General features: G+C 41.1%; 2 protein-coding genes and 1 non-coding gene across 3 annotated transcripts in view; all 3 read left to right on the top strand.

Annotated features, from left to right (window-relative positions):
* Positions 1–13,276, top strand: part of atp1a2a (ATPase Na+/K+ transporting subunit alpha 2a) — a 47,730-nt gene extending 34,454 nt beyond the window's left edge. Inside the window, exons 16-24 of the mRNA XM_050074764.1 lie at positions 396–546; positions 1,335–1,503; positions 5,434–5,588; positions 8,187–8,310; positions 10,192–10,337; positions 10,431–10,561; positions 10,725–10,826; positions 11,068–11,159; positions 12,917–13,276. Coding sequence (XP_049930721.1) covers positions 396–546; positions 1,335–1,503; positions 5,434–5,588; positions 8,187–8,310; positions 10,192–10,337; positions 10,431–10,561; positions 10,725–10,826; positions 11,068–11,159; positions 12,917–12,945 — 1,099 coding nt within the window. The 3' untranslated portion in view covers positions 12,946–13,276. The remainder of the gene's footprint in view (positions 1–395; positions 547–1,334; positions 1,504–5,433; positions 5,589–8,186; positions 8,311–10,191; positions 10,338–10,430; positions 10,562–10,724; positions 10,827–11,067; positions 11,160–12,916) is intronic.
* Positions 13,277–15,350: 2,074 nt separating this feature from the next.
* On the top strand, positions 15,351–19,679 carry sdhc (succinate dehydrogenase complex, subunit C, integral membrane protein). The gene is made up of 6 exons (XM_050033658.1): positions 15,351–15,444; positions 16,474–16,533; positions 16,727–16,828; positions 17,659–17,720; positions 18,936–19,099; positions 19,406–19,679. Exons 1-6 carry the CDS (start codon positions 15,428–15,430, stop codon positions 19,508–19,510), a joined length of 510 nt encoding a protein of 169 aa, XP_049889615.1. The 5' UTR covers positions 15,351–15,427; the 3' UTR covers positions 19,511–19,679.
* A 1,640-nt stretch (positions 19,680–21,319) lies between these two features.
* trnar-ucu (transfer RNA arginine (anticodon UCU)) lies at positions 21,320–21,393 on the top strand. The gene has a single exon. It is a non-coding gene; the product is annotated as a tRNA-Arg (tRNA).
* The last annotated feature ends 1,638 nt before the right edge of the window (positions 21,394–23,031 follow it).

Genomic DNA, 23,031 nt, shown 5'->3' with positions numbered 1-23,031 from the left:
GGTCCCACCTCTGAGAATTAGTCTGGCACATAGCAGGACAAAGCCAGGCCTGCTGTTTCGCCCATTTCTAATCTTTATGCTAGGCTAAACTAACCAGCTGGGACAGATATGAGAGAGGTACTGATCTACTCATCCAAAAATAAATAGGCGAATTTTCCAAAATGTCAAACTGTAACTTTAAGACAGAGAGCATGAAAAAGGCTATGTTTCCTGTGTGTGTGTGTGTGTGTGTGTGTGTGTGTGTGTGTGTGTGTGAGAGAAAGAAACAGAAAGACAAACTTGAGGAAAGCAAGAAAATGTCAAAGCTCCCCCTTGCATAATTGTCCCCGGTATGTCTGACTCCTTACTGTGTTTCTGCGTGCACATATGTGTGTGTGTTTGTGTGTGTTTCCAAGGGATGCCAAGGCTTGTGTCGTGCACGGCTCGGACCTAAAGGACATGAGCCCTGAGTACCTGGACGACATGCTGAGGAACCACACTGAGATAGTGTTCGCTCGCACCTCTCCACAGCAAAAGCTCATCATAGTGGAGGGCTGCCAGAGACAGGTCAATGGACTTGAGCGTGTGTGTGTGTGTGTGTGTGTGTGAGAGAGTGTGTGTTTGGGCCTTTTTGAGAGCATACAGCTGAATAGCGATGTGTGTGTTCATAAGGTTGAATGTAAGCGTGTGTGTGTGTTTGTGATAAAGTGTGGATGAATGCTTGAATGTGTCTGCTTATTTCTAAGTGTGGAGGTATGGTTGAATACAAGGGTGTGTGTATGTGACTGCATGTGTGTGTCCCTGCCATTTAAGGCTGAATACAGTTTAAAGTGTTTGTAATTCTGTGTGTGTGTGTGTGTGTGTGTGTGTGTTTAAGCCATTTGTAAGTGCAGGTGGTTGAATGGATGAATACAGGTTCTTGTGCATGTGTGTTTGCGTAAGTGTGCATGCTATGGAGTATATCCTTGGACGCAAGTGTGTACCTGTAAAGTGTATGATTAACTGCACATCCAGCTCCTATATTAAACCCTATATATAAATATGTTCCTTATGTATGCGCTCAGCTTTTATGTTTGAATTGTCGAAAATAGATGTGTGTAAGCACTTGCACACATCCCCATATATTGAGGTCATGCTACAATTCACCCTGACTTACTCACTCTCACTCCGTGTGACTGAATGATTGCAACTCAATTCCATTTTTCATTTAATCTCCCCAGAGCTGCTTTGAAAAGACATTATTAAGACAGAAGGGGAGGGGGAAAGAGAGGGAAACTGAGAGAGAAAAGCTTAAATCACGGCACTTATCTTTCTCTTCTTGACACTTTTTGTTCGCCCGGTTCTTGCGGGTGCAGGGGGCGATTGTAGCAGTGACGGGCGACGGCGTCAACGACTCCCCGGCCTTGAAGAAAGCTGACATAGGCGTTGCCATGGGGATCGCCGGCTCTGATGTGTCCAAGCAGGCGGCTGACATGATCCTGCTGGACGACAACTTTGCCTCCATCGTCACCGGAGTGGAGGAGGGTGAGTGTGGGGGAACAAAGGGGGGGGAGAAAGACAGACAAGGTGAAAGAATGGAGGAAGAAAAAAAAGGGAGAGAGGAAAAAAAGTGAGTCAGAGAAACAAAGCGAAAGGAGATTTAAAAACTTTGAAATAAAAAAAAAACTCTGCCAGCAAGCTCCTTTATCATGTCGCAATAGAGACGGGAGATTATTCTTGAATAAATAACTGAAAATTGAAAATGTGACGAGGAATATTGTGGTTGATATCACACAGAGCTGCAGACTTTGGACTCGGGTAACACTTCATTTGAAAGGGTGTGCATGAGACTGACATGACACCTGTCGTGAACATGATGTTTATGACTGTTGCCATTAAGTGTCATTGGGTCATGTAATTTGTAAAGCACGGTGGACATTGTTTGGGATGTATTTATTAAGGCAACATAACCTGTCATAAACGTGCCATAGCAAGCCTAATTATCAGACTTAAAGATCTATTTAGTTTATGTGTTAATGTATCTCATACAATGGTTGGTATGATATCCTACGAAAATGCATGTACAATGGTTTGTATGATATCTAACAAAACTCAAAATGTTTGCCTAGTTTCACACAGTCCTGAACACTGGTCTCTCCAAGGGCAAAGTTATATGTTTGTTTTACCCATCCACTGCCCCAACCTGCCTTGTTACACAGACTTTCGCTCTTAAAACCACCTCCGTCTGTACTCCTGCCAGCGCATTGGTTACGTGATCGCAATCTTCCCAATGACATGGATTATATGCAAATTACTGGCTCATGATTATGTGGGTTATATACAAATTCTGGTCCATTACTTTACATAGATATATGTACAAACAGTGCATGAGAACAGCCTGGTTTAAAACTGTCATGTATGGTTGGTTTTGACATTGGTTGTCATGAAACCATTGTAATTGTGCCGTTACTATTTTCCTTGACCTCAACTACAGTGGAACAAATTGGACCAGTCATTAAAATGTCATTAAGTGTTATTACGCTGTCAAATGCTTTTATTCCGGTGTCATAGCCTTAGTGTATGCATACCCCTTCAAATAAAGACTTATCAAGACTTATGACTTGGACTAGAGTCAGAGTCAAAGACTTGAATTGACTTGAGACTTAAAAGGAAAAACATCCATCTGGTGCACATACTATCCGGGTGCAAAACAGCTCTAACCCAAGGATGCTATAGGTGACGCCACCATAAAATCACTGACACACTAGAGTGGGAGAGACGCAAGAAGAGGCCAGTCTGCACAACCTCAGAGAGGACAATCTCCTTCATCAAGGATGGAGTCAAGCCCTTCTCAACCAAGAGAGCAAAATCCAATCTGCTGCAAGCCACCAATTACCTGGGAGATGGTGGTTGACGTGGGAAGAAGGCTGCAGTTCCCGGAGGTGGCACATACAACCCTTCGGCCAGACATTGTGCTGTGGTCACCCAAAGACCAGAAGATAATTCTGGTCGAGCTAACAGTGCCATAGGAGGAAGGCTGCGAAGTGGCCCACGAGAGGAAGGCCTTGCAGTACCAGTCCTTAGTCCAGGATTGTACGGACAAGGGTTGGCAGGCGTGGCTCTTCCCGGTGGAGATCGGATGCAGAGGTTTCCCAGCCAAGTCAGCATGGCGATTATTGTCAGCTCTGGGCTTTGACGACAGGAGCAAAAAACAAGCTGCTTGCAAGATGGGGGAGGAGGCTAAATTGAGCCTCCTGTTGGATTTGGAGTAAGAGAGAGGAGGAAAGCTGGAGGTCAGGAGTGTGTTGTGGTTGAGGGCCGAAACACACAGTGACAGTTGGGAACCACCTGATGATATTTGCTCCTGGCCAAAAGCTACAGTTACCTTGATAGGTAATAAAACAACGCACCAACAAGTGTATGTCACAAGTCAAGTGTCAAGTTTTGAAATGATAAAATCTGGGACAACAAAAAAAGAGACATGACAGCACCGACCGAGGCTTACATATTTTACCTTTATATTGAAGGAACTTGATCTCAGCCATGTAAAGAACGATATTAACTAGGGCTGTCGATTGATTAAGAAAATGAACTACTTAATCACACAATTTGCTTTTTTGGATATTTATCTAAATGTACAGTCACATTATCAATGTGGAATAAACACAAGAGGGATATTAAATTCAGATCCTGTTGTTTAACAACATCTTTTAAACTTTGAACACAGATTCTCTCCTGTGAACTACAGATTTCCAAAAAAAACCCATCAAGGCCATCAAAATCGACCCTTGCTTGAAAGTCATATTTCTTAAATGCACTATCAGAAAACAATTACAGATTCCATTCTTTATGAGTGAAGTACACTGTGATGCGCAAGTAGTTGTCATTACTCGCAGAAGTCCAATGATCCCCTGTGAGAGCGTCGCCCTTTGTTTGATCAAGCACATTCACTCTCCTTGTCCTCTCGCCTTCATACAAAGTGTGTATTCTTGACACAATGGCTCCTCTCGAGGGCAGATCATAAGAGATGTCCCCCAATGCAATTTGAATAATTTCTCCCAGTCAGTCGTCTTCTTCTGTGTTAATTTGGCAGCAGTTTTTAGCTTTCCATTTAGCCAATGCATTAGTCATTTTTTCACTTGCAGTTTTTGATATTCGCCCATGGTTACCACATTGCTGTAGATCGGTGCAGCCTTGTAGTTTCGGGAGGCTGTTTTGCTTTGAGGTGATATGTCAAAGACAATTTTCTTCTGTGGTAATATAAACTGTGCAGATTTTCTTTTTCCCAAAGATGTGTCAAACAGTTTTTCATAGAAAAACCTTCAGCCTGAAACTCCATAATTATTTTTATCCATCTTTAGCCAGGATGGTTCAGTATGGCGACACACGTCACAGCCACCACAGGAAGTGAACAAAACACATCTTAAGTTTTTTAAACATGCCAAACATTTCAAATTAAACACAAACTTTAACACGTTATTTGGACAGCACTATCATTAAAATCTTTGAGAGGTAACTATTCAAATGTATCAGTATCATGGTCTGTATCAGAAACATGAAAGACTTAAATCTTAACCTGCAGTTTGCTTATTAAGACTTGTAAAGTGACACTGCTCTGCCTTCAAGCACCTGACTGAAGAGTTACTCTGACAGATTTGAGATTTGACTTGAGGCTTGCAACAAGAGACTGTTATTTAATTAAAGCGAGGGGTTGCTAATATGGTCTGTGAAAACCATTTTGATGTGGATATGCTGATGAAGCAGTCAAAGTAATTTTTTATTCCAGTAACTTCAGAAAATTCACTCTAACACAATGAAGCATAAAAAAGGACAATAATGAAATTACACCGTGACAGTGTGTAAACATAGACTGTAAAAATAATAGACGTAGCTACTGTGAGGTCACCCATTTGTTTGTGAACTCCCATTTTGAAGCCACAAGTTTGGCATTTCGGCTGTAGCCATCTTGTTTTTTTTTGGAGCCAGAGGTGACCTTATTTGGGCGAGAGGCTGGAGCTTTGGAGAAGTGAGGGATGGATCTGACTGAGAAGCCAAGGACACTCAAAGCAGCCTGCCCATAATTATGCCTAACTTCAAGTCTTAGTAAAATGTAAATGGGTAAGTTATAAAATAATCCACCCCCCCTACAGTTGTCATGAATGTTATAGAGACCAAAACCGTTTTTGTACCAGGCTGTAAACATGTTTATTTCTGCTGTAAAGTTGGGCATGTTAACATGGGGGTCTATGGGGACTGACTGGCTTTTGGAACCAGTCTCAAGTGGCCGTTCAAAGAACTGCAGTTTTTGGCACTTCTGTGTTGGCTTCATTTTCATCCCTGGAGGTTGCTGCCTGTGTGTAACTCGTGTACCATCCCAAATCTACACATACCCTAATGTTAATAATATATTTACATTCACATATCTTGCACTTCTACAATAAAACATTTTCTGTCTTGTGTCTCTGATCACTGCAGGTCGTCTTATCTTTGACAACTTGAAGAAATCCATTGCATACACGCTGACCAGCAACATCCCAGAGATCTCGCCCTTCCTGCTCTTCATCTGTGCCAGTGTTCCTCTTCCTCTGGGAACTGTCACCATCCTCTGCATCGACCTGGGCACTGACATGGTGAGCAGTAGGGAAAACTCGGTCCCTCAGTCTCTTTGTAGATATTCAAGTGATAATTTTCCTTCATTGTCTGAATCAATACTCTTGACTAGGCTTCTGAAAACGTCCACTTACAGGGTACTTTGCTGATTTTTAACCAGCTTTGTATCATAACAATGTGGACAGTGTGTGTAAATGAACTGGGGTAAAGATGCCCCTGCTCTTTCTCAGCTCAAATCCGTTTCGGGTCATCCTGCTCGAATTTTCGCTGGCTCTAGGACTGATTAACTGTAATTCAACATTATTTGTTACCAGCTGTAAAAAGCTTGCATTACATCACTCACTAGCTGGAGCATTTATCAGTCCAGTGTGGCACTGTGCATTTTGGTAGTTGCAGTTTTTCCACCTCTTGAGCAAAAGCAAAAGCAAAAGCCCCTGTCCTTTTTTTCTGTTTTCTCTGATCATGTAGCACTATTTTCAAAAGTAATTGTGTCTTTCTCCTATACAGACAGCCCAGTTTTATGTAAAGACCAGCTCTCCAGCAGTGAAATACTTCTTTAATAGATGGATAGACTGCTGCCAAGCCTGTGTTTTAACTGTGTGATGTACTGATTGTTGAACACATCTCTCTGTTTCATGGCCCTTTAGATGCTGTTTGTATTTGAAAATTATAGCTTCCTCCACAAATTCAGTTTACAGGAGGTCATGACAACAAAATACATGGTTGTACATTCATCTTTATTTATTGGGTTATATTCCAAAGCACTCTCAGTGCTCAAGGCCAATTTCTGGCTAATTCTAGTGATTCCTCTCAATGAGGGGATGCTAATTATTAGCATGTTGCATTGCTAAAGGCAAGGTAAAGGTGACATTAAGGAAACTAGTGTTAATACTGGTGTCAAATATGAGTGCCTGGAGGTAAAAAGAACAAAATGTTTGGTTTAATTTGTTCTTTCTGTTGGTGGGAGAAATTCGCTTTTGGCTCACCGCCGACGTCCATTTGTTCAAGCGGAACAAAGACCGGGTGACGCTCACATACAGATTTACATTTCACAGCTCTGCCATTTCCAGATGCCAGTCTCTCCATTGTATTTCCAGCAGCAACAAAAAGAGTTGCTGGCACGCTGCTTGCCTGAGGGGCGTAATCCATCATTGCGAAAGAAAGGAAGCACAGGATGAATATATTCAAAAGGACTTGTTCACTTGTGTTCATTACTGTAACTTTAATTTTTCCTGCTCTCAGCCACCAGACAGTAACATGCGGCTGAAACTGGTTTTTATACATCCCAATAAAACCCTACAAGTAATGAGGTACATGTACTATATGGCCTCATATCTGACTGTCAGGAAACATTTTAAGTCCCCACAGGTTAAAGATAAAGTGTATCTGTTCGCTAACATTGTTAATAAAGCAGCTTCACTTGTTTTACTCAGGTGACATCAAAGATGAACCTCCTTGGTTTTGTAGCAGCAGGACAGATTTGTTCATGCTCACACATGTTTACTGAACTGTCTAAGATCACAGGGACAGTGCATTCTTTATTGGCTGGATTTCTCTTCAAAGATGTGATGATTGAAGTTTAAAAGAACCTTATTTGTGCAACTGTTTTGCATATAAAAACCCTTCCCTTCAAAGTAACATGTCTGCATGTATTTAATAACCGCTGGTGGAGTGAACAGCTGGATGTCTGTTTTGAAGAGTAGGACCCTAAAAATGAAAAATATTTAAATATTCATAAAGTACCTGAAAAGTGTTTATAGTACAGTACACAAGTAAAATTACAAATTTCCCATGTCTGCTGGTGAGGTTGTTAACAGCTTGTTAACAGCTTAGTTCAACTCCAGGCAACAGGCTTGAGGGCTCTGCTGAGATTTAGCAGTGACAAGCAGCACTTGGAGTCTGCTATGATTATTTTTAGCAAGCACTGCCATGTGGAAAAGGATGGCTGCAAAAGATGTTTATCAAAGCAGGATGTGGCACACTTAAGGATGCTTCAGATTTGGATATTGCACACGATTACTCACACATACACACACACACACAGACGCACACTTTCAGAGGTGTAAAAAATCAATGCCAGGCATAGTCACATCCTTCTCCCTCTTCTTGTCTTTCTCAACGGCAGTGGGTCAGGGAAGGGTAACACCAAAACAAACTGGATTTGTAGACCGCAGAGCATGTGTTTAGTTTCACACAGTGCCAAGTCCCCACCTCAAATCCCACCTAAGTCGCAGAGATATCCTGCCCTAAGTCACACATATTGCTCTGGTGCTTACCTGGTAAAACCAGCCAATATAAGATCTTTATTACAGAGACCTTTCTACCCTCGTATTTTATGAGTGTCTTGAAATTCACTATCAGGCTCTCTCCTCTCTCCGCCCCTCTCTTTGTCACTGTCACTTCTTCTTTTTTCCCCCTCCTTGCCCTTTTTCTGTCTTTCCTCCTTCCACACGGTGATTGAATGCTGAATCATATTAATGGTGATATGTCTAGGGTAGCCCGTGTCTGGCGCTGTCATCATGCCTTTGTACTGTTGCCACAAAGACAAATTCCCGAACATTTATTGCACAGAGTGCACAAAATGAGCTGATTCTGTGCTGTCCTCCCATTTCTTCCAGGTTCCAGCCATTTCATTGGCTTATGAGACAGCTGAGAGTGACATCATGAAACGCCAACCGAGGAACCCCCAAACAGACAAGCTGGTCAATGAACGCCTCATCAGCATGGCATATGGACAAATAGGTTTGTCCTCTTGTGTCTCATAACCTCTCCGGACCATAGCTCTTAAAGCTGAATCACTGTGACAGGCCTCTGGTAGTGAAGTTATGTTATAATAAACATCACAGGAATGAAAACATTAAATATTGACATTTATCAGAAATCTTGGCATTTCTCACCACCTCTGTAAATGTTTAGGCACCTACAGTTAAGAAAAACAGATCGAGAGGTGAGCAGACAGGCAGGAGAGAGTCCCACAGTTGTCTTCTAATTGTCGTGACATTTAGAGGAAATTGAGAGTGGAGAGTGCAACAATTTTCTACTTAATCTTGGTCATGTTTCACTGGCTGGAGCCTCACTTGAATGCATGCTTTTTATCTCTGGTTTTATATGGTTTGGGAATAGTGAAACTCAAAGGCTGGCCCAATTTTATAGGCTGTTAAATAGGTCAAAACATGACAGGGCTTCATTGGATGACACACAATTTAAAGCTGAACGCACTCAAAACAGCCGGAAACTCACATCAGCTACCATAATCCTTCCAAGATGACCACCACTGGGGCAAAACTTCTGCAGGTCACATCAAATCACATTTACAATCCGGCGTTCTGACATTACAGCTTGAAGTCCTGAAGCACCCGCAATGAACATGTAACTGATGATGTGATGCAGAGTGACACACAGCAACAGGAGGGTTTCTAACACTATAAGCAAGCACCATGAAGAGAGGTAAAAGTAACGGCATCCTAAAAACAGATGCAACCAATTTTCTTGTCACTGCGTAAGTGATGTTAACATCTGTCAACATAAACACTGACCTGGCACCGGGTTTCAATTTAACAACATAATGAATGAGATGATTAATAAGCATTGTCTCAATCTTTGATCGGTGCTTGTGGAGGTTTTGTACATGTGAAGACTTTAGCTCTGAAATAAGATGTCCATCATGTTGAAAACGTTACGCCCACTCTGACAAAACACATTTCCCAGCATGAAATTAAAACTCACTATCGGCTATTATTGCAGTCCTCAGCTGTCTGGAGCCATTTACTTACAAAACAGCAACATTATAGAGGGCAGAGGGAGGAAGATATAATCACCTGTGCTGTTGCTGAACAAATACTAAGTGGCAAACAGCAAGTGGACGGAGGATGAATGTCCAGAGTGTCATAAAATGTGCAATTTCTGGGTCAATTTATTTGTCTTATTTCGGTATAACTCCTGCAAATAAGTGATACAAAATATTGGACCGTTGGTATTATTAGTGCTGCTGTCAAAATAGCTTTTGTCAAATGACACCCATTATCTGTAAATCCTGTAATTTTCCTAGTTGTTCTGTAACAACATTGGCCCTATTGCTACACTGATGGGATACAACATTATGAGTAAAAGTCAAATCCAGTGGCACAGAATTTACACTCTGGCCTTGTATCCATCCATCCATCCATCCATCCATCCATCCATCCATCCATCCATCCATCCATCCATCTATTCATACATACATACATTACTGTAGTTGTAACTTGTACTAATATCCCCAAATGAACATGATAATGGTTTAACCTCTGCTTCACACTCAGTGATGTGATTGGATCCACACACACACACACACACACACACACACACACACACACACACACACACACGAAAACAGTAACAGCCATTACAACACTGGGCTGGTAATAGCTAAACTTTGTGTCTATTTTCCCTTTAACTTGTACCAAATGCCTCAGTTCTTTACAGAAAACATCAAAGAGAAATTATTATGAAATTACAGACCTGTAAAATAAAGTGTTGCCTTGAAATGTAAAATAATGTTCACAGTAGTTAACCCTTTCTAAAAACACTGAGAATAGGTGAATAGATTATGTTTGGCTTTGATTCATTGCACATTTTTGTTTCCAGGGATGATCCAGGCTACTGCTGGTTTTTTCACCTACTTTGTGATTTTGGCTGAGAACGGCTTCCGCCCGTCTGATCTGGTGGGTGTCCGTGTCAGGTGGGACGACCGCGAAGTAAATGATCTGGAGGACAGCTACGGGCAGCAGTGGGTAAGGAGCTGGGCTAGAGACAAACCAGCACAACCCTTTGAATATTGCCATACTCACCAAGGACTAAATACAATGTGTGTTTCAACCTTGCAGACCTACGAGCAGAGGAAGATCATTGAATTCACCTGCCACACCTCCTTCTTCGTCAGTATTGTTATTGTGCAATGGGCCGATCTTATCATCTGCAAGACCAGGAGGAATTCCCTCTTTCAGCAGGGCATGAAGTAAGTGAGGGAGGAAGGAAGAGGTTGAATGTAAGTTGGATAAAAGGATGTAAATTTAAGGCATGTACTTTAGAGGCAGATTCATCTTTAAGTAATAGACTGTAACATTTTCTGTGAGTGTTTTAGATTAGTTTGAACCTTTCCCTTTCTCCCTGCTCAACAGGAATAGGATCCTGATCTTCGGTCTCTTTGTTGAGACCGCTCTGGCTGCTTTCCTCTCCTACTGCCCTGGAATGGACGTTGCCTTGCGCATGTACCCCCTGAAGTACGCTCTGCATATGCATATCTCCACCGAACCGAAAAATAACCTCTTAAAGACCTAATAGGCTGCCATTAGCCTGTCACTCTCGACTTTAAATGAAGTCTGTGATCTTCTTAAACACCACGTTGTTATCCTTAATATTCAAAAATGGCTGCAATGAATTTAACAATTTGCACCCTGCCTGCGACTCAGTGCTACTCTATCCATCCCCGCCACTGTTAAACTCTTTTTCTCTTCCTCTCAGGACCCTGTGGTGGTTCTGTGCCTTCCCATACAGTCTTCTCATCTTCATTTATGATGAGGTCCGTAAATTCATTCTGAGGAGGAACCCTGGAGGTAAGCAGTTATTAAGAGAAACCAAGATTAAAAGGTTTCAACCTTCTTTGTCTTGTTAATAAGCTGAAAGAAAAAAATTGCCAAGTGATGGTGCAGTGATTGACACCCCTATCTCAGGAAGCGCATGTGCCATTTTCCATCAAGACCTCTTCTCCTGTGCTCTGTACCTCTTCGAGCCTACTGTCCTTGTACAAAAAAAAATCCTAAGAGTAGACTGTCCACTCCTTTAAGGACACACTGATTGACAAAGTCACCACAGCTTTGCTTTGCTGATTTGACCCGAAGGATCCCAGCAAGTATTTGACAGATGGTGACACGCAGTCGAAGATCAAGTTCAGTGTCAGACTAAATGAGCACAAAAACATTATATGAAAACAAGACAAGGGCCTTTGCTGCCTGTCATCCACCCCTCTTCTGCATTTACTCTCTCTCGCTCTATCAAAATAACAGCAGAAACGCCAAAACATAATATTAAAAAAACAAACAACAAAAAAAGGAAACTACAGGTACCAATTTTACAAAACAATGTTGGTAGCAATTAGGAATGATTATTGACGACGAAGACTACAAGCTTTAATTTAGGTGTAATGCTGAAAGCACGGGTTTGAAAACACGCACTGTTGCCAGGAGCCGTCATTTTGAAATCTCTTTTGTTTTTGTTTTTTGGACAAAGTACACAATGCAAATTTTGCAATTTGCAAAGTCTTTCTGGCAGATTTTTATGTGGTTATGTGTTGTCTTTTTTTTTTTTTTTTTTTAAAGCAGGAACTGTAATAATTTCCATTTAAAAGTTATTCTTAACCCTAGCCATAACCTATGCAGCTGAAAACTATCAAGCTTCCAGCAAGCCACACAAAAAGCTGAACAATTCTCCAGCTTTTCAAAGCTGCAGCCTCCTCAACACTTGACTGATTACTGTTTGTCTTCCAGGTTTGATTTCTGACAAAATAGCATGTAAATGCACTGCTGCCTGGCACTTTGCATGGGAATTCAGTTTGGTAAATGGAGCATAAAATCAAGGCAAATAAACAAGAAAACATTCAGTGTTGAAAATCACACATCACCTCTGAAATTTAATTTGATCTGATTCTTGGGCCAACGGCTGCATCTGCACTAGATTTCAACCAAAGTCCTTCCTAACTTTTTAATATATTTTGCTAATTAACTGACAGGGCTGAAAACATAAGCCACTTCTAATTTTGTTGATGGAAGCACTGAAGACATATGATCATAATGATTCTTCTAATGGCCTAAAGGCAAAAACCTTTAGCAGCATGTGAAATGCATAGCATGTAGGCAGCAATCACACTCAAACAAGTCAGTGAACATATGTAAACCTTGCACCAGGTAACAGATTATACCTGTCCAACACCAACAGAAACAGTCGAGAATGACGAGAAAGGAAATTAAAGCAAGCTGATGAAGACTCTTGAGATATGCCCCAAAGATCACACACATGATATGCACTACGCTACAATAGCTCCAAATCTGTTCACTGCCACAACGTTTCAGCTGATGAGGGCCAAGACATGGGGAGACAAATACAATTTATCGTGACAGTTAATCATTTCTGTTAATCTGTGTGTCACGGGCTGCTGATCAGAGTCTTAGAGTTATAAGGGGATTCATTTGGAAACGTACAGAGACAAAGGCAACGAGATGAATACAAATAGAACATTACAAAAGGATATTATGAAAACTGCTCGCCTGTCATTTTGGTCTCTGACACTTTCTCTTTTTCTGTCTCTCTCTTCCAGGTTGGGTGGAGCAGGAGACATATTATTAACATTCAGAAAATGTCAGTTTGAATTGTCTGTTTGTGAGTGTGTGTGTCTGTGTTTGTATGCGTACATGTAAGTGTGTGCGTGTTTGTGAGGGGAGAACTCTGTGTGTGTGTCAGTTGTAATATTGCATGGATCAGTTCACAAATCTGATTATCATAAAAAATACTGCTGAAAATAGGCTTTTGATTGTGCTTTGAGTTTTTCCTCTTTGTTTTCTCAGAAAACATTTCCAGCAGAACAATAGGAATGTACACCTATGTGCCTTACATAGACTGTTACCAAACTGATGTATAACGGCCATGTGAAATGTACCAAATAAAATGTATTCCAAAATATTCCTGACAGTCGTTTAAATGGGTATTTATTGATTTTGTCTGTCATATTCCTTAATTGCTATTTTTGCAGTATAACTCTTGAGTTAATTGATAGTTAGACATTAAACTGGGAAAATATATTGATCAACTTGTCTGTTTTAATATGTAAAATGCATTTGTGGATTTCTGAATGGGCCTACCGGATGTAGACCAAGGAGCCCATGCAAATGTCACTCATATTAATGCGTACAAAATGACCATGAAATGATGCAAATAAATTGCAAACAGGTACAAAATAACTACAAAAACATGCAAAAAAACCCTGCAAAATATACTGTATGACTGCAAAGAGATGCAAAGGAACTGCAAGGAGACAAAACACAACTACAAAAGCAGGCAAAACAACCAAAAAAAAGACACAATTACTACAAAGAGACACTAAACAACAACAGAAAAGAGGCAAAACCACAAAGTCTATGTCTTGGTCCTATGGAGGAGAAGTGGTGGGGCCTTTTCTGTATTTGTGCACAGGGGCCCACTGTTTCATAATCCGCCCATGGAAGGATGCTCCTTGTACCAAAACTGTAATGTTGTTGAGTGCAAGTGTATCAGTTGCTTCTACACATGCCACATTAAAATAAACACAGACTGATTGTTAAGGGCAGATATATCACTATCCAAGCCAATAAGTGCAGTAACTGTCACCATTGTGTCATTTGTTCACCAGTAAGCACTGACACATTTATTTTGTATGTCAGAAAAAGCATCCAATTCACACTGTTAACAGATTTTTAAACTGTAAAATATCAAAATTGGTATTGGCCTCACAAACCTGGTGTCAGCAGGGCTCTGCCTATGCTCATTTCCTCCTGATGTCATCATCCATTATTTATGTCCTCATGTCTTCTATTCACTGGACACTCGTTACCTTACTGTCAAAACAGTAAAAAAAAAAAAAAAAAAAAAAAGAATCTACAGGCAGCTGAACATTTTCCTCCCAAGTTGCTTTGTGGAAGCTATGTATTCAGGGCCCCTTAAATGTTAAGTCAAAGACAATTTCATAATTACTTACTTAGAAAATTTTGTTATAAGGGGTCTTACCCCTCATGTAACCAATCTAAACCTTGTCTACTCTGAGTCCTACATGGTCTGTTCTTATATTTTATGCAACATACTGTAGCACCAGGCCATTGGGATCCCAGTCAAGGGCTGCTTCAGGGCATCATTAACCTTACTACCTGTTAGCTATCTGCATGAGTTTGCATGATTGTGTGTGGCTTTTTTTCCAATACTTCTACATATTTTTTTTCCTGACAGTGGATGTCGGCGCTGCTGCATTTTTTTCTATGTTTTCGTATCACCTATCTTGGGATCTTTAAGGTTGGTGGTGTGGGTACAATAGTTCAGGTTTGGACTGGCTGTGTACTAATTTGCAGTTTTGCTCCTGTGTCATGTTCTGTTGTTTCACTGTAAATGTTGGCACCTACTGTATTGCATCATTTCATTTAACAAATCCTTGATATCTATGTATGGGGTTGTGTTGTAAACACTGTCTAAATAAACTTGACGAGGGCTACTGATTATTTTCATCATTGATGAACTATTAAGTAATTGTTTAGACTATCCCATGGGACAAAGAAAAGCAGACAATGCTCACAACCAGAGAATGTGTGGCATTTTTGCTTTAAAAATGATTAAAAATGACTGAAAAATGATTACCTGATTATCAAAATAGTTGCAAAAAAAAATGCAACAGATGAATCAATCAACTAATTGTCTAAACTCTATAGTAATGCAAAATAAATAAATAAAGAGTAGTATAGTAGTAATAGTATAGCAGTAACAGTATAATAATAGTAGCCTACTACTAGTAGCATTTTTAAATTTACTTTAGCAGACATTTATTCTATTGAAATTAATCTCTATTTATTTATTTATTTATTTATTTATTCATTCATTCATTTCTTTACTGGCTCATCAGTATGAAAGTATTTGGTGCCGTGTAATATGGTGGGGAAGCTCATGTATGTAAATGAGAAAAGAAGTATGTAAAAATCACACGTCCTCAGCTCACTCATATCGCACCTGACCTTAGAACAACTGCTCAAGGTTTCAACCGGGCGGAACAACAACATCCGCTAACGTCACTTCCGCTGACTGCTTGTCAAACATGGCGCTCCTTCTAAGGTCAGTACTTCAGTGCTACATAATATTTGGGCTCAGGAAAAGCTTTTTGTGTCGTTTTTGGGAGTTATCATGTCAAGTAGGCGCATTTACAGCACAATGGTGTTATAGCTGAGGACAGCCCGCCCGAGTGTAGCTCTTCTCTTTGGTTAATATCGTTGTATATGTAAATATGGTGCGACCCAGCGCTAGCTGAGGTTAGCTAGCGGGCTAACGCTAGCTGTTTTTCAGGTATTAGAAAGCTAGTAGGGAGTGGACTTTGGCTCCTAGTCAATTAATGACGAACTTCAAAGGTATTATTTGCTGCCTTTAGCCTTCATATGGGCGTTGTATCACCGTTGATAATCCCGGCTTCCTAACCGGGATGTTTAGTGTGCTCGGAGTTAACGCTGGTTAGCTGTTAGCTATGTTACTAAACTGTGGTGACTTAACCAACAGTATAGCAGCCTAAGACAAGGGCATAGAGAATAAACTGCTTACGTTATCAAAATGTGTTGACTTCGTTTACCTTGGCTGGCTGATAACGGAGAACACAGCGCTCCTCGGGCTTGATAAACCAGTGTTTAGCACTTTCCCATGAAGTTACTGTATTCCTTCTTTCGCACGATAATGAACAAGCATGGTTTGACAGACACTGACGGCTGCACCAACATTATCTGTTCGTCTTCTTCTCGATCAGATTGACTTTGGTTTGCCTAAATAACCCAAAACTGGACTGAACATAGTTGTAGTCTTTGTTTGAAACGGGTTTATGGGAGCTTAAGAATAGTAGGGTATTTGATAAATCTTGCTGTCAGAAATATGACTTAGTAATGACTTTGTAGTGTTGGTGTAGACAGCATTTATTAAAAATATTAGTCACAGGATAAACGTGGATTGATTAATAGATATAATGAAGTACTGAACAATGTTGAACATTCCTATTGTTAACTTGGTGTGTCTTAGATACTGTGTTTGTCTTATTTTCTATTTGACTGCAGACACAAAAATCCTCATAGCAATTAAAATTCTAATTCTAACACTTGTTTACAGGACGTTGGCCCGCCAGGGTGTATGTCTCTCCAGACCACATTATGGTGTTCTCTACAGACAGTAAGTTGTGTGTGTGTGTGTGTGTGTGCGCATGAGGGCATGCGTGTGAGAAAGAGAGAAAGTCTCAGTGTGGTTAACATACATACAATACTTCTTCTCATAATAATGATACAGATACATGCTAAAACTTATGTACTATAAACTGTTATAACCATCTGTATACCTCCGTACTCTGATTTTTCTCTCTCTGCAGTGCTGCTCCAATGGGAACCACAGCTAAGGACGAGATGAACAAGTTCTGGGCTAAAAATGCCAAATTAAACAGACCTATGTCTCCTCATCTCACCATTTACAAGTATGTACTCTACGTCACGTGTGTAGTCTTTGTTTTGTCCAGAAAATAATCTCAAATGAAGGATTGAAATATCCAACTCTTCAAGTCAAAGCGTGTGCTCCATTTGTGTTTTATTATTTCAGCTTAATATTTTCAAAGACACAAAAAAATCTCCTGTAGCACATTAAACATGTTGAAAATAATATTACTATTAAAGTCAATTTTCAGATCTTATAGCCTTTTCATTTTTTAACTATAACAAAACAGCAGGATAGAGATTTTCTTGTCTTTGGATCCATGTAGTGCAGTCGGCAACCTGATGTATTGTCAGGCAGTTAATATTCTAAAACCTATTGTACAGAAAACTTTTCTATTCAGTATGTGTCGTGTAATTTCACAGTAGTTCCCTGGCTCAATTTTATTATTCACCTTGTATTTCTCTGTCATCTTGGATCAGTCTTATGGCTAGTTGATGTTAAGGCACTTTGTCTTTGACATCTACTGTTGGTTGGTTGTCATATTAGGGATCTAGTGATTTAAATGATAATCTTTCACCCGTTAACTTTGTCTAAGAGCATATGTTTAATTTCTGACTGTACCTGTAGATATTAGAATTTGTAAATGAAAGTGTCATTTGCTTTCATTCACTCTCATGGCTTCCAGCTTTGCCTTGTGAGTCTCAGTCACTTTCAGTAAGCATTGCCGCCTACAGCTGAAAAATCCTTGAAGAGTCCTGTGTTTCTTTCTGTGCTATGTTGCAGTGATGCAACTTGCCAGCCCAAATTTAACCTGAGACAAACAACATATATCTGCCATCCTAGTAAACGTGTGGCATTTTCTTTGTGTCTCAGATGGTCCGTCCCCATGATGATGTCCGTCACACACAGAGGAACTGGAGTGGGACTCAGTGGAGGTAACACATTTTTTATTCTTTGTCAACTATAATAAAAGTAAAATAAAATATGCCTGCTTTTATTCTTCCTTCTGTAATTAATCATCCCACATAAAAAAAAACAAACGCTTGATAATACTTGTGTGAGTCTTTTATGTTTTTCTAACATGGAAGTGAAGCTGTTCTACTGCCATTGTCAGCTTTTGATTGACCCTGAAAATCTCTTCAGGGCATTTTAGTCCATTGCTATTGATTTCTGCTAAGAGCATTTACTGGCATTACAAAACTGAAGTTGTTCAATACAATTCAGCCTGTTGCATGTGAAAATCAAGCCTAATACTGGACTGCTAACAGCTTTTATTCATTTGCCTTGAGCCTGTGTTGCTGTGACATTGTGTATCAGTACTCTTGACCTTGATGTACCATACTGCAAAAGCTGGGCCCTTTTTGTTTATGTGTTAATGGGTTCAATAAAGGTCAACACCCTCAACTGCCAACAGTCACTCACCACTTATCTTTCAAAAGATTACACATGCTTAATCAGTGTGTCTGAAATCAACTGTGTGGCTCCCTTGCAAAGGGCTGGGAAATTAAAAGTATCGCATGCCGAGAGTCATTTTTCCAAGCCATATTGATTTTTATAAAATTTTCATGTAATGTTCAGATATCCTGCTGCTACCTTCAATTCTATTTTGCATATGGAATGAAAATTCAGAATTAATTTATTTGATTGTAAAGGTTGTCCGTTCACATATGCAATGCATGTTTATTTTTGCGCAGCTCTACCTTTTGTGTTTACATTGATTCACACCTGCCATGTGTTTCAACAAGGAACATTTCCTCTGCCATTAGGTCTTTGAATCATCCACACAGCACAGATAGAGAAGCTTAGACAGATCCATTGAGTGTAGTTCATTTTAACAGGCAGCCAATGAAAAGGCTGTTCAATACAGAACCATTGTTTGGCCTTCATTGAAGTCAGCAGGGGACAAAAGTCTTTACATAACACAGTCCGATGTTTAAAAATTACTGCCTGGTGGGGTCTGGTGATGTGGTGACTCATGGAGACTAATCCAGCTGAATCGAATAGTAGCCGCATGTTGGTCCTTGGCATGTGTTCATTTCTCAATTATTGCTTTCTCTCTAAAACATGCATGTGCAACATTTTTCCTTTAACACCCATTCCCATCCACATCTTGTCCAATCTCCGGTCTCATTACTTCTGTCTGTGTCTAGCTATCTCAGCCTTTGCCTTGGCAGCGCTGGTATTGCCGGGGAATTACCCCTACTACCTGGACTTGATCCATTCGTTATCCGTTGGCCCCTATCTCATTGGGTTGGCTAAGTTTGGCATCACCTTCCCTGTATCTTTCCACACCTATAACGGCATCCGCCACTTGGTAAGACTTAATAATTTTATTTATATATTCATTTATTAATAGATCTAGCAAATGTTTGCCTTTTTCCCCCACTCTATATTTGAGATACTTTGGTAGTTTGTTGCCATTGCCATGTTTGGTGTCAGGACTTAAAGCTTTTTAAAGAAGACAGATCTCTGCAATTCATGATTTTCATTTTTGTCATCTCATTTTACTGATGTCATAGAACATATATTCCATTTGCCAAGATTTTATTGCTGTTGGTCCTTCTTACACTAAATGTTCTTCTCTCTCTTCTCTTTTCTTGTTGATTATTATTTAAATCAGTGGTGGGACATTGGCAAAGGCTTCAGGATCCCAGAGGTCTACCGCACCGGCTACACAGTTATTGCTCTGTCCGTCATCACCTCCATAGCAGTTGCTCTCCTCTGAGCTGACAACAACAAGAGATGAGCAGGAAGGAAAGAGGAGGAGAGAGTCGAAGGGAATGTGGACTGGATTCACTGTGGGAGTTTTGTGTATATGTTCTGTTCCGGCCTACTGAAGGCCCCATTTCATCAAAGTATTAAATAAAGGATTATATTATGCTGTATGCAGAAAAGGTGTTGTGATGTTTTGTCCCTTGGAATTAATTATACTCTGGAAAGCTTTGGGGTCATCAAATGCAGCAGGAGTGCAAAGTGCATGCAAATGTGACCCAGTTTATTTCACACTTGTTCTCTGTGTGAACAACAACCGACGGCCAAAATTAGACGTGACCTACATGTTATGTCCTTATGTAATTTATCTAATCGTGCTGTGACGTCAAATTCATTAATCACTTTTCTTTGCCCTCGGTGCTCAATCACCGTGTGCCTGCCCTTCGTGTCTGTGCACAGGAATGTGTGTTTGTGTCTGTAGAGCGGCTGTTTACTGTAGGCTGTCATTCATATTTTACCTTTCCCTCGGCCGCAGCTGCTCGGATGCATTTTTAACATGTGGAAAGAGAGGGGCTGAAATGTGGAGAGGCAGCCCAGTGGTGGAAGCTGTGTATGTGAACAGGCTCCTCACCGGCAGCCTGCCTCAGGCCTTGCCTCCCACTGAGCCACGCAGGAGCTATGCTGCACCTGAACAGCTTTTGTCCTGCAGTTTGAATAAAAGCAAGCCATGATGTGATGTCAGATCCAACTCCATTTATGTAGGGTACAGTAACAAGTGCACACGGGGGAAACAAAACAGTAAGCGTTGTGGGGAGGAGGCTACACCCATACTGGTTTGTAACAGCTCGTTTGAAAATGTGTCTGTTTGGATCAACTGAACCTGCGATAAGAAACAAAACCACCACTTAGTTCAGTTAGCTTCAACAGAATTGGTTTATCAATTTGTTACTGGTGGCTCGGAGGAAAAATGCTTGTCAAGTTGCATTCCTTCTCACTTTGCTCTTGATAAAATGGATTTATGAGCCACGCATGTGATAAAACATAAAGCACTCAGCAAACTGTCTACAATAACTGTCAGTGTTTATAAAACACAAGCGCTGATTTAATGCTTTATTTTCTCCTCAGAGCCATATCAACTTCAATACTGGACAAACATCTCTTTAACAGTTGCCAGCACTAAATAATTGGCACTACAAAAACAACACTTGCAAAATTGCTCTCTGTTGTGACTTTTTTTTGTCTGGCATCTAAACGATTCCCTACATCGAGCCTAATCCATGTTACAGGCACATTTCCATCTGAGCTAGAGTTCCATCGGACTGCAATTTTCTATTGTGATGGACAGAAAAATTGCTCAAGCTCTGCGGGGTTTAAGACTTGATTTGCTTTTAGTTTGTTCACACCATACCCTGTAGAAATATTCCTCATGTTTTTTTTTCAAAGTGAAACAGTAACTGAGGTAATAAAAACATGGGCTGTTCACTGGAGCTATTCCCTGCAAGGTGTGAGCACTTTGCCTCGTAGTTATCGATGCGTTTACAATGCAAGATGTTCCATCGTTTGGTTTTGCTCCGATAATATCACCATTATGATGTTTTGACGAGATAACCCGTGAGGAAGCAATGGGGGATGGAGAGCAGGAGCCCTCGCCTCCTCTATGAGCCTTAAGAGACTAGTGATTACGCGGCGGCAGCACCCCCTACCGGGCGGCTGATTATCTTCCACAGGGCTGCGGTCCTGATGCTGAGGGATGGTGAGGATGCTGCGCAGGGCTGGGAGGGGGAGTATAAACCCGCTTTTGATCGGAAAAAAATGTGGCACAGTCTCTGTGGCGCAATGGAATAGCGCGCTGGACTTCTAATCCAGAGGCTCCGGGTTCGAGTCCCGGCAGAGATGTGGATGAAAAGGTTGTGGCTTTTTGGATGAGTGATGGAAAAAAGTAGGGATGCTGTTTTATTGCTTGTGCAACTACTGTGTGTCTTACAAGAGATATGACGGATAGGTGGACGAAAGAGGATGGAAGGATAGATAGATGGATGGAAAGACTTGGGGATGTGTTTATTTTGCAGAGGCCCAATACACTGGTGCATGTGGGATGTATTGTTTTATGAATCTCACATGCACGAGCCTTTTCAGCGCGCAAAGGTCAGCGCTTTAATATGCAGATTTCAAACGGGCAAAAGCCTGAGACCACAGCTCCGGTGTAGCAGCACAGCACGTCTTCGTTACCAGCCTATTACTGTCCAGGGCTGCATGCTCGGGCTCCGGTCTTCTATACGGCCATCACGTATGCACCGCAGGACAACACAGCGCCCTGCAGCCTCGTCGTGTGAAAGTCAGTGGACACGCGCGCACGCTCGCTCGCTCGAGCACGCTTTCAGCACCTGGGGCTGTCCACTCATTTAAGCCGGAGCAAAAGCTTTTCTAATGCAGCGCCAACAACAAAACATTTAAAGCCTTTTCCGTCCTCATAACAAGTGTTTAATGATGCCAGATGCTGCATCTCTACTCTCCCATTTGGGTTAGAGACAGAGGGAGAGAGAAAGACTCCGGTTTACTTTGAACATAAATGACTCATAGTGCCAGGGAATGGTGTCGTCTCAACATTTTTGAATGCAGATTTTGTATTGAATTATAACAATGTGGCGGTGCAAATGGAGAATAAGGAATGCAATAGTCATTATGTGGTTTTCACTTAGTGGAATCAGAGTGGGGACCTTTCTGGAATCCTTTCAAGGACCCCTGAAGGTGGACTTTGGTTTCTGCATTAGAAAAACCTACATTACCCAAATCGTGAAAGCCCAGAGCTGCACTAGCCTACTTATTTTTTTTTTTTCCAGTGGAGAAAGCAGCTGCTTGCTTGAAGATCCCACAAACGCCCCGACTCTCACCCCTCCCGGCTCCCCATGGCTTTTATTATTTTGTGTTTTCTCCAAACCCACCTCCCCGGTTTCAGTTTGTCACCACTGATTGGGTTGTCGTGCGGCTGCCGCCATCCATGTTTAACCCCATCATGCCTCCCCACACACAGACCTAATCCGCCAGTAAAAACTAATCCTTAATCCTCTCTGGCAAGTTGAACAACCCCTCCACTCCCCCCCCCCCCTTCCATCCCCTGGATCCTGATTCCCAAACGGTCCTGATGCATGTGCGTGAAATGTCAGGAATATATACACTACCGTATAATAAAGTTTGTATGCAGTCCCTGGGGTTATAAACATTATGATGTAGGCTGTAGACGTGATGGGAGCATGATACATTTTCTTAGGTGATAACAGATGAAAAGTCCCAATAAAGTGACTGTTTAAGGCGCAGGCAGGCAGCAGTATTGTGAGGATATGGAGATACAATGACACAGGAAAAAGTCCCACAACTCCACAAGGCCAAGGACTCAGTAATATCATTACCATATTGCAAAAAATTATCAGGCCTACGGGAAATAGCAGCGGGCCTATCTGCCAGATAGGGATAATAGCTCCATAATATCAATGATAAGAAACATTATAGGCTACTGAGAACCGTCACAATCAACTC

This window comes from Epinephelus moara, chromosome 21, assembly GCF_006386435.1.
Source record: "Epinephelus moara isolate mb chromosome 21, YSFRI_EMoa_1.0, whole genome shotgun sequence".
Taxonomy (NCBI): domain Eukaryota; kingdom Metazoa; phylum Chordata; class Actinopteri; order Perciformes; family Serranidae; genus Epinephelus; species Epinephelus moara.
The sequence above is the reverse complement of the archived record's forward strand: the minus strand, read 5'-3'. Positions and strand labels throughout refer to the sequence as shown.